General features: G+C 44.3%; 1 protein-coding gene across 1 annotated transcript in view; it reads right to left on the reverse strand.

Annotated features, from left to right (window-relative positions):
- Nucleotides 1-201: 201 nt before the first annotated feature.
- LOC119412161 (inositol 1,4,5-trisphosphate receptor type 1) overlaps nucleotides 202-12,079 on the reverse strand; it is a 125,434-nt gene continuing 113,556 nt past the window's right edge. Inside the window, exon 47 of the mRNA XM_037679138.1 lies at nucleotides 202-318. Coding sequence (XP_037535066.1) covers nucleotides 202-318 — 117 coding nt within the window. The remainder of the gene's footprint in view (nucleotides 319-12,079) is intronic.

A 12,079-nucleotide genomic window follows, 5' to 3' on the forward strand; every position in this document is an offset into this window, starting at 1 on the left:
CTGTACCAGTCCTTTGTGGTTAAAAGGGAGCTGAGCTGTAAGATAAAGCTCTCCATTTACCGGTTAGTCTACGTTCCTACCCTCACCTACAGTCACGAGCTCTGGGTAGTAACAGAAAGAATGAGAATGGGGATATAGGTGGTTGAAATGAGTTTCCTCCGCAGGGTAGCTGGACTCTTCCTTAGAAATAAGGTGAGAAGTTCAGTTATTCAGGAAAGACTCAGAGTCGAACCACTGCTTCTCCACATTGAGAGGAGCCAATTGAGACGGTTTGGGCATCTGGGCGCCTCCCCAGGGAGGTGGTTCGAGCATGTCTGACTGGGAGGAGACCCAGGACATGCTGGAGACAGTATGCCTCTCGGTTGGCCTGGGAATGCCTTGGAGTCCTCCCAGAAGAGCTAGAAGAGGTGGATGTGGAAAGAGATGTCTGGGGCCTCCCTGCTCAAGCTGCTGCCCCCGTGACCCGACTTCGGAATAAGTGGAAGATAATGGATAGAAACCCAGTTAAATATGCAGAATACCTCTGCAACGTTTCTTTTTGATCTGCATTTCAAGTGATAATTTAACCAGCTAGATTATTTCTAACATAACACGATGAACTTTAATTGTCAACACATTAATAAATACATCAGAAATGTTCAGATTTTTTTTTTAAAGATCTCCTCTAATCAAAGTTGTTTTGAATCAATCTTTTAATTTGTGGTGTTAATGCTTGCTAAGACTACAATCAAATAGTGATCCCACTACGCTTACCACAACCTTTACAACGTGGCTGGATTGGGTCAAATTTGAACATTTTTCTGCATTGTGAAGGTAATCATGATGCTGATACATATTAGGTACTTGCTACATTGTTTCTTTCCTGCTATTTTCCACTCCCCTGAGATGCTCTTTCACCACCTTGTTTTATATGACCCTGGCACAACGCTCTCCCTTGGATATTTCCATGACTTTGTCACGATCACAGTCATAGTCTTTGCATGAGGCCAGTCCTGCTTCACATTTCTGGATGACTAAGCCATGCTGATGCCAATTGGCACAACACAAATATGCTGCCACTGCATTTCATCCAGAATTTCAATACGCATCCACAAAAATAAACCACCACAACCTTGCTATGGACGTTTTGAGTATACTCAAAACCATTGTAGACCTACTGTGTAATGAGGAGCTCACTACTTCTTAATACCTGCCTGATTACATCACCAAGGTTCTGCAAAGACCATTCACATGCTGATTGAATTTACTTATTTTCTAAGTAGTAGAGGTGACGTCATCCGATGCAAACAGGGCCTAAAGGACACCATCTCTATCTTCTATCTCTTATTCAGAGTTGAGTGGAAAAGGCAACAGATCCAGGAGAGAAACCCAGACACCCCCATCTTCCAGGTATTATGAGGAATGAAAGAAATTGATGGGTGTTTCCATTTTAGAATTTCACTGACAGTCTTGGATGTACCAATGTGTAAAAAATAAATGTTAATAGTGTGAATGCTTATGAAGCATTCACACTATTTAGATCCATTTTTCTTCTGTACGTTTTTCCAGAGCGATTCTCGTTCCACAGTTTTCAAGCTATTTTGACAAATCATATATCAAAAAGTTCAGCTCTTTCAGGACGGTCCTGCTATGATGTTTGGTTTTGGTGCAACTTTGGCTTTTTGAAATATTTAGCATTTTGTGTCATTTTTTTTTTCCTCATAGAAAATGAATTGAACTCATTTTACATCCTTCACATCTTTAGATTTGTTCACAAACTTTTACTGCTCCTTTCACATTTTGTTCTGCTTCAGTTTTTTTTTCAGTTTCCTTGAGCAAATGTAAACATTTTTTCAACTACTTTTAGCTAATTTCAGCTGTTTCTTTTCAGCTGTTTTGTGCTCCTTTCAGCTTTATTCTGCCAACAACAACATTTTTGTGTTTCATCAAACTTCTTTTCACTATTTTTAGCTTATTTCTTCAAGCTTCAGCTTCTACTTTATTTCGGCTACTATTGAGCCATTTTTATGCTAATTTTAAGCTTTTTCAGCTAATTCCAGATTTTTTTTGCACTCGATTAAACTTTTTCAGCCTAATTCAGCAAAACTGCGCTCTCTCCACTTCCTTCTTGTAAGTTCTGCTTCTTTCTGCGGTTTCAGCTACTTTTCAGCAGGTTTTTTTTGCCAACTTCAGCATTTTACAGATAATTTCCACGGTTTTGTGCTCATTTATGCTTCTTTCAACTTATTTGGGAAGACATGCTCTCTTTGCTTTCTTCTGGGAATTTAAGCTTATTCTACCCTTTCAGCTAGCTTGTTAGCATTTTTAGCTAATTTAATCTGTTTTCAGATAAATTAAAGCATTTAACGGTAATTTCTGCTACTTTCAATCTAATTAACTTCTTTATGCTAATTTCAGTTTGTTGTTATGGCCTTTTCAGTTAATTCCACTTTTTTTTTAAAGTTAATTTCAGCTCTTCCCACTTCCTTGTGGTAGTTCAAGCTTCTTTCTGCCGTTTCATCTATTTTTTTAATAGCAAATTTCAGCTTTTTTAGATAATTTTTTTTTACTTTCTGTGCTCATTTCTGATTATTTAAAACTAAAGCCCTATTCGCATGGGATTAGTTTTACCTAGGGACCACATGCTATTTGTAATAATTACGGAGATTGTCTGTGTTGTTAATCTTGTGCGAATCGGCCAGGTCAGTAATTTGTAAAGTAAAAATTCCACCGCAAATTACCTACTATATTTAGCTGAACTCAGAGGTCTTGTGATAATAATAATCCAATGCGAATAGGCATCTCTGTGATTTGGACAAAAATGGGCAGGATCTTATACATAATTAGGCATTTTTTTTTGTTTTTTGCTTTTGTTTTCTAAGGAAAATCAATTGGAAAAAAATTGAACAAGGCTATTTCAATTGAATGCGTTGCTCGCTTCTGCGTTTGTAGATGCTGCTACTTCCTGCACCGCAGATGACAGCAGGTGTGGAGACACGTGCAGCCGGTCAGCTCATCGATCCATCGATCAATCGATCCATCAATCCATCCATTATATTTACCCACTTCTTCCTTTTAGGGCAGTGGCGGCTGAAGTGCCCATGTCCAGCCAGCCATCACTGTGCGAGAGGCGGGGTACACCCTGGACAAGTCGCAAGTCCATTTCAACCGGCGGGTCGGTGGACACATGCGGCCAGTGACAGGTTGTCCATCTGAGTTAACGCAACTTGTTTTACCTCTTTCAACCAACCGGTCGCACCTGCTTCCTCCTCAACATGTAGATTGTACGATATAAAATTGTGTTATTCTTATTTAGTTTTATTTGGGCCGTAGGAGTCATAAAACGTTGCATGTTACGCATAATTACGCAACGCGTAATTATGCGTAACATGCACAGACGCGTGCTGTGTAGCTATGCGTTCTGAGTGCATGAGCACCCTGGAAAGCTTCCAATGGGGAAAGGAAGATGCTGAAAAAAGGCCATGAACCAAACAGATTCACAGCTAATCAATATGAACAGATTAATAATAACAAGTGAACTGATTATTAATCAAATGAACTGAATGGTAACAATAGTCATGAACTGATTAGTGACAATAGAACCGGAACAACAGTCACAACTTGTGACTGATAGCATCTCACACTGTACATGTATGCAGTCAGATGTGAGTTTAAACGAGGTTCCATGAAACAACAATATTAATTCTGTTAAAACACTAAGGACAGAATGTGTCATGGAACGAGCCGACACATCACGTAGCTAAAAGTGAATAAATGAGCAGGGTGTTGACCACGTGGCCACAGTGCAAATATCCTGCATTGTCATACCATTATGCTAAGCAGTCGAAGATGCGATACTGTAGATGAACATATACTGTGATATATTCATAAATTAAATGGATTCATTCATTTTTCTGGACTGAATAATATCGTGCATTGAATTTAATAAAATGTAACGTGAGGCGTTAATTTTCTTTGACCCATCAAATGAATGTGGTCATTTATTAACAGAATCAAAGTTTAACATCAAACATTTACATTAATTTGGCAAGATTGATTTCAACAACAACATAATTAATTAGCAAGTTTTACAAGGAGGAAACCATACGGCCATGGTTTCCCCATTTCAAACATTACAACAGACATTTCTGAAAATATCTGGAATGATTTGCTAGCAGGATAGAAGAGTTTAAAGATGGAAATGAAGTTTAGAGGGAGGGAGATGGTGTGTGAGGGAAAGTATTGAACAGAACGGCACCCTCCATTCGAACCCAGCTTTCCTCGGTACGCTTCGGTAGTAAACTCGACTCATTACCTCTCTGACGATGAATCAGCGGATACGGAGTTCCAGTTAACGCTACCGGTCCAGCGTCTCCGTAGGATGGCAGAGAACCGTCCGGAGTGGTGGCGGTACTTCATCAACAACAGTTCACCTCACGAGTGGACTCACATGAGTGGAGTCCTTCAGAAGTTCCACTCAGATGTGGAAGATTGCATAATTCCCACGAGACTCGGACGAACTCCGGATCATGTCTGGACTTCTGTTCTCCCCAGCACTTCTTGTGTTCGGTTTGCTCTCCGAACCGAACTCGACCGGGCTCGACTGCTCTCGACTGAACGAACTGCAACCCGACTCTGGTTTGAACTAGGAAGTGCCGACATTTAAAGAGTTCTATTTCCGGTTCATTTGGGAAGTCCCTGATTGGTCGAAATAGCTAATCAGGGGTGTGTTTTTGTGACGTAAGAGGTCACTAAAAGTCAGAAAAACAGAAAGAATGTTTTGGTACAGACTGAAGATGTTTTAGAGACAGACGAGAGAAATGTTTAGACGAGTTGGGGAAAAACAGGTGCCAGCTTCTCTGTTTATGTCTGAGAGGATATAAAAACATGACGGTTCGTTCCAACAACTTGTCTTCGACCTTTGACCGACATCACAACTTGCTCATTTCAGACAGAAGATCAGAAAATGCATGAATTACTCCGTAACACATTCCAATTTGATTTCTACTTTGAATGAGGATTAAAAATCACTAATACTGTTTCACAGTTGAATTAAAATGAGTAGTTCACTTAAACATTTAAAAATGGTTTGAACTAAACACACTTTGATTATCAAACATTTGTAAAATAGTAATGATAATAGAAAAAGAGTGTTCTTTCAATTGATCAGTGCAGGACACTTAGAAAGTCTCTGGATGAACTTAATCTTGTGTTTCTGGACTCAAATCAATGAAATACAGTTCTTGTCCCAGGAAGGCTCTCAAGGCCAGGACTTTGACCTGAGGCTTAGTTCACTAAAATTCCCATGGTCGAGTGCGCCCTGAGGTTATCAGGAGGCTCTAAATCTGATTCTCTGTAGGCTTCAGAAATGGCCTCACACAGCCAGTGTGACAGGTGCTGGGTGGAAAACGGGCGACCTGCAGATGCATCTCTATAATGCATAAACAAATGTTGAGTTTGACGCATTGCGGCCATGCGTGCTATGTAGCACGTCAACGCCCGCACAGGACAGACAAGATGGAAAGATGTTTCTTCTTCTGATTTGTGGGGGGGAGGGAAAAAACCCTCCAGCAATATCGCTCTCCATTTAAAAGAGCTCGTGATGTTTTAGGCATGAACGCTGGGTTAGGTCTCACATCAGCTGAGCTGCCGTCAGCCTGAATTCTGAGACATGACGGAGCGACAGAGAGGGCAGATAAATCACTTAACCTCTTAGCGGATGTTAAAGCCAACAGCAGGGCTGTTTTAAGAGACAAGAATTTAATTGGAACCTGATTCAGTGGCTCAAATGGAGCTTTGATCAGGGCTCGCAGGACCAACGTTAAATCCCACTGGAGCAAGTGGGCGTGAAACAGGCCTGCGTCTCTGTACACCTTTTAAAAAATGCTTCATCAGCGGATGATTAAAAGCTGTTCTGTCCCCGAAACCTTAGTGACAGGAAGAGATGGCTGCAGCGTACGTTTTAATCGTGCCGAATGCCAGATTTCTACCCATCAGCTGCTGCAGAAAGGATAGCACGCCACCTAGTGGACATGAAGTGGCCTCTACACCTTTCTCTGTACACCAGTGCTGAAAAGCTGTCCACTTTGATGTGTACAGCACTGTGGGAGATGCAGCACGTGAATCCTGGATAGTACGCACTACATCTTGAGAGAGACCCATCGCGGATCCGCTCAGCGGCCAGACCCAAAGGTGCTGGCCTATTTCTGGGTAACTCCTGATCGCTCCTCCCGCCTGGAGGAGAGCGTCCTCGCTACACGGCAGTTTCCACGGTCGCCCTGATAACAGGTGTCGTAGAACCGGGAACCATGGTGCATTCATGCGCTCGGGAGCCACCAGGAGAGTTGTCAATCCCTCCTCCTGAACTCGGTTCAGAAACCGTAATATCAGAGGGAGTGGGGGGAATGCGTAAAGAAGCGTTTTGGGCCATGGGCTGTGAGCAAACGCGTCCACCCCTAGCGGTGGTTCGTCCCGCGGGCTCAGCGAGAACCATAGTTGACACTGCGCATTCTCTCATGTTGCAAACAGGTCCACAGCCACTTTGCCAAATTTCTGCCACATCTGAGCCATCAGCTCTGGATGGAGGGTCCAGTCCCCGTGACGCGGACCGTCTCTGGACATCACATCTGCCCCCTGTTCAGAACACCGGGGATGTACACTGCTCTGATGGAGAGCAGATTTTGGTGTGCCCAACACAGCATCTGTCTCACAATGTGTAACATTTGGGCTGAGCGCACAGTCCCTCTGCCGGTTATGTATGCAGCAGTCACTTGCTATCTGTGTGAGTCAACACATGATGATTCTGCAGCACAGAGGCAAAGTGTTGAATCACATTAAAAACCCTTGACACTCCAAAAACATTTATATTAGATGCTGTGTGGGGTGGCCGCAGCGCCCCCACAGCTCGAGAAATGTATGTGCCTCTGTGAAGTCTGACACGTGTGATGTAAGTCTGCTGATGGAAACAGCTGTTATTACTCTGCCGGTTTCACGTGAGTTGCACTGCTGCCACCCGTCTGGAAAAGCGGGTCAGCATCAACAGACCAGCCAGATAAAGCAGAATTCTCCTCCCTGCTCTGTGTGGCGGCTGCAGAGCGGCTCGACACATTTTAAATGGAAATGTTGTCTCACAGTTCAAAATTGACAAATCTAATATGAATCTCATCCTTCGGGTCCGTGTGGGACCAGGAAGTGATGAGAGTGGAACCCTGTGTTTTCCTCTCCTTCTGGGACCCTGGAAGTTACATTTTTAATCAGAATTTCCTGAGCTTCTGTGAGGGGGGACGAGATCTGTTCTAGAGATGACAGAAAAACGTCTTTGGAGTTCCTCTGAACGGGGGTTTGAGCTGTACTGCAGCGTGAGTCCCCTGCTGATAAAAATGGTTCATCCATCTATCTGGAGTGCACGCTCGCTGCCACTCCTCGTAATGTTCGGGAAGCGGGCACGTATTTATGCTTCGTCACATTATTTACGGACGCCAATCACCGCCGTCATGTGTGCCTCACTCAGGCTGCGGGCTCACATCCGTGCTGATGTGAGCTGGCGTGCGCTGAGAGAAAGGTGCGCGCGCCCCAAGCATGCGGAGCCGGTTTAGGACTGCCGCGGGTGCGCGGCGTTCCCATGCCGCACACAGGCTGCGGGCTCACATCCATGCTGATGTGAGCTGACGTGCGCTGAGGGAAGGTGGGAAGGTCAGGAACCCTGGTAATTACCTCTTTTACCAGAAGTTCCTGGACTTCTGCGTTTAGGGATGAGACCTGGTCTGGTGATGACAGAACAGTCTCTAAAACTTCTCCAAATGGAGGGGGTTGAGCTGCTGATCAGCCTGCTCATCCATCTGTCTAGAGAGCACGTCCGCTGCCACTCCGCGTAACGTTCGTGGAGTGGGCACACGTTTATGTGGTGCATCATGTTTCTTACGGACGTCAGCCAGTTTACAGCCTCGACCGCCATCATGCGTTGCGGAAGTGTGCTCCGCGTGACCCAAGGCGAGGCTTTCTCAAAAGGGCTCTGAGCTTTCTTCTGTGCCACGCTTCTGTGCCGCGCTCAGGCTGCAGGTTTACATTCATGTCGATGTGAACCGGCGTGTGTTGAGGAGAGGTGTGCATGCCTTCATCAACACGGCGCTGTTTGGGCGAAAGCTGCCAGCGCGCGTTTGACATCGCTGCGGTGAGAAGCGTGCAGCTCCTGCTGAGAGCGAGGTTTCCCACTGGACTCGTTCTGCGGTCTCACGTTCATGCTGATGCAAGCCGGCATGTGATGGGGAGAGGTGTGCGCACCTTCATCAACACGGCGCTGTTTGGGTCAAGGCTGCTGGCGTCGTAGGAGCGCGCGTTTGACACCGCTGCGGTGAAAAGCGTGCAGCTCAGGCTGAGAGCGAGTTATTCCACTGGACTCGTTCTGTGGACCACATTCACTTTCGACTGCTGTGTCATGCGAGCGTCTCGTGTTTATCTTTGAGCTGCAGTGATTTTGAAAAACCTGTTTTAGGACACCGGCTCGTTTGTGTGGAGGATGTGTGAGGAGAAGCCGCTGTGAGATCATTCAAACTGACAGACAGGCTGAATCAGACACTTAAATATTTGAATCATGTTTGTGTTTTATTTCAAAAACTCCTGTCATCAATGCACACACACATCCCCCGCAAGGCATCATTCCTGAATCTTCTCCCCAGTGAGCCCTGCGGTCTGTTGTTCCAGGGCGCTGCCTGTTGGTGTTGGGGGAGGGGGGGGGCACCGAGGGAATTTCCGCTTGGTAAAACCCCTCCACTGTGGTGATGGGCGCGGATGTGGAAAACCGGCGCTCTCAGTCTACCAGGACCGGCTGCAGCCTTGTTCCAGTAGGACGTCACTGCTGGGAAAACGAGGCCAGATGGGATCAGGATGGCGAGCCGGGGTGGAGCCAAAAAACCTTCCCGCTAGATCATCCGATCTGGGTGGGGGAAGGAGAGGGACAGAAAAAAGTCCCTTCATGTCAGCCGCCTCCTGGATTATGCTGGGCAGCTCCAGAGGAAGGCACCGACGGCTGGGAGCGGTGTGGTCACCGATGCAAAAAAGGTCCGAGGGGGGCGGGTGAGCATTCGCTCAGCCCCCCTCGTTCTGACACTACGCTCTCCAGGAGGGAGTGAGCAGCGGGGGCTGCTGCTGACGTCGCCTGTACCGGAGGAATCATCCGATTCGCCCCGAGAGTTGGCGATAAAAGGAAAAATAAAAGATGGCGTCAACCAGCGTGTAGTGACCCGCCACTGAGAAATATTCCTCGGCGCATACCTTGAAACAAGACTGCTCGTCTGCTTCTCTTTGGGGAGGAGCACTCACCGGGATGGCAGGAGGTTGGCGTGGCGGGACCACAGGCAGCCTTAACAAAGGTTGTGCTGGTCAAGCTGGACAACTTCCCTTCTTCGTTCTTCTGACAGTGCTATTAGCTTGCTGAAGAAAAATGGGAGCCGATTACCCGCTCTTAACGTAATTTATACGGACTGGGTGGGGCCCACACAACAGGTGGGCGTGGACTAAATTTTTCAGTGCGATGCTTTGCATGACGGGATAAAACCCACCAGCGACAGCCTTAAAGGGCGAAGCCTATACAAAATAGAACTGCATCAAAGCCCGAGATTGGCCCAGGCCGCACATTAAGCACATTATTATGGACCGGTCCAGTCTGAATCCTGGTCGGGCTCCGGGTTGACGGCTCTAAAATACGCAGCGCGTTAACATCGTATCCGGAAGATGTCTGTAAATTTCAGCTAAATCTCAGACTTTGGTTATCCCATGCAAATGCGCCACATAAAAAGCAGCTGTTGGGGAGTAGTTTATTACATGTGGTCCCTTGGTAAAAGTAATCCCATGTGAATAGAGCTTAATTTAGCAAATATGGCTTCTCTCTGCTTTCTTCTGCTACCAGCAACTTATTTTCCCTCTTCCATTTCAGCCACATTTCAGCATGTTTTTAGCCAACTTCAGCTGTTTTTCAGCGCAGTTATTCAGCAAGAAGCATTCACACTGCATTTTCGCAGGATACACAATTTTTCTAGTCCTAGTTATGGTCTATGTGCTTTATCTCGTTATTTCCATCAGAGCAGTAGGTGGTCTATAGAACTCCTGCAAGAAATTTTGGCCCAGTGCTGTTATGACAGCATTTAGTTTGTACACTAAAGATCCAGAGCAGACAGCTTCTGTTTAAAATATTGACTTTGAAAATTAGTTGCATTGCTGCATTATCATACAAGACGATGCCTGTTAAAATGGAACTGATTTAAAATTGAATTTAGACGGTCGATGTTTGTCCAGTGAACTAAAATCTATATTTTGCATATGTATATTGCATATGTGTGTGATTAAACTACTATATTTAAACATGTAGTCTCTTTAGTTTTGTTTATTTTGTGGTGGTTGGGAGTTTGAGATCCAAAGTCTCAGCTCGGATTTCAATTTCATCACACCACCACTTGTGCTGAAGCTCATTTTGGTTAGGGAGGTGTGAAGTTACACCAAAACCACAAACACAATGTTCTGTTAATGTCCCAGAAGAGCTCTGAATGAAAAATGTTGCATACTGTTTGTAATTTGATCACACATTCCAACTGCTATAAATAAAATGCATCAAAAACATACAAGATAATATTTTGCAAATAGCACCAGTTGGGTTGCTAATGTAATGAGGAACTGCTGAAGGATGTTTCTATCAGTCAGATCTTAAACGACGATGTGTGTCTCCTGCTTCACCTCTGACCTCAGCAGCAATGTTTGTGTCACTCACTCCTATTTCCTGTGTTGTAACAGAGCAGTCATATGCATTGTGTTAACCACAGTGAACTGAAAACATGCAGGGAGTTCACAATCGAGCTTTATCACATTTAAATCATTCCTTGAAGGGCGAATATGACACGCCACCTTTACCAGAGTTAAAAACTAACATTTTAAGATGAGAAGGAATGGAGGTACAACTGTTTTGGTAAAACCTTGTAGATGACACTATGTGCAGTCCTGTGTGATATTGCAAGGACTTGAGAGATGTATTGGCATGAGGAGAATGTGTTGTTATCGACTCTCACCCACTACCACATCACACATTAGCTAAAAATTGGAAACTGGCCTAAGTTCGAGCCATTTTTATGTTTGCTAAGGTCACTGGCAGCAATCTGGAGCTGTGTTGACTAATAGTTAAAGATGTACACAGATTTTCATTAAAAACCATCCACTGGTTAATGAGATATTTACCTGACAGACAGAGGCAAACAAACACAGGTAGTTACAGTGCATGTAAAATATATCTATCCCACTGGATGGTGTGCGCTTTGACTGTTGTCATAAATTAGTCATGACAAGTCCAAGTTAGGTGGTGAATACAAAAAGGATTTCCAAGGCCCTAAACATCACCAGGAGTTCTGTTAAATCCATCATTAAGAAATGGAAGGAATATGGGGCACATGTAAATCTACCAAGAGTGGACCACCCTCACAAATTGAGTGACTGTGCCAAGAAGAGAGACCACCAAGACCCCTGTGACCACTCTGAAGGTGTTACAAGCTTCAGCAAGTGACATGGAGAGACTGAGAATATGACTGTTGCCAGAGTTCTTCACAAGACAAAGCTTTATGGAAGAAAGGCAAACAGAAAGCAAATGTTGATGAAATCTCATTAAGTCTAAACTAGGCCCAACTGCTGAGAAGCACTTGACCATGGACCATGTGCCGTTTGACAAACTTTAGTTGAGATTTAATAAGAATTTTTCAACAAAGATCACTGTCAAACATCCAAACATTTACAGGATCCTGACGCAAGGGCAAATTCCTGGCTATACAGGTCCTTCTAAAAAAATTAGCATATTGTGATAAAGGTCATTATTTTCCATAAAGTAATGATAAAAATGAAACTTTCATATATTTCAGATTCATTGCACACCAACTGAAATATTTCAGGTCTTTAATTGTTTTAATACTGATGATTATGGCATACAGCTCATGAAAACCCCAAATGCCTGTCTTAAAAAAATTAGCATATCATGAAAAGGTTCTCTAAACAAGCTATTAACCTAACCATCTGAATCAACAACGTAACTCTAAACACCTGCAAAAGATTCCTGAGGCTTTTAAAAACT

This window comes from Nematolebias whitei, chromosome 7, assembly GCF_014905685.2.
Source record: "Nematolebias whitei isolate Nwh7 chromosome 7, NemWhi1, whole genome shotgun sequence".
NCBI classification, from domain to species: domain Eukaryota; kingdom Metazoa; phylum Chordata; class Actinopteri; order Cyprinodontiformes; family Rivulidae; genus Nematolebias; species Nematolebias whitei.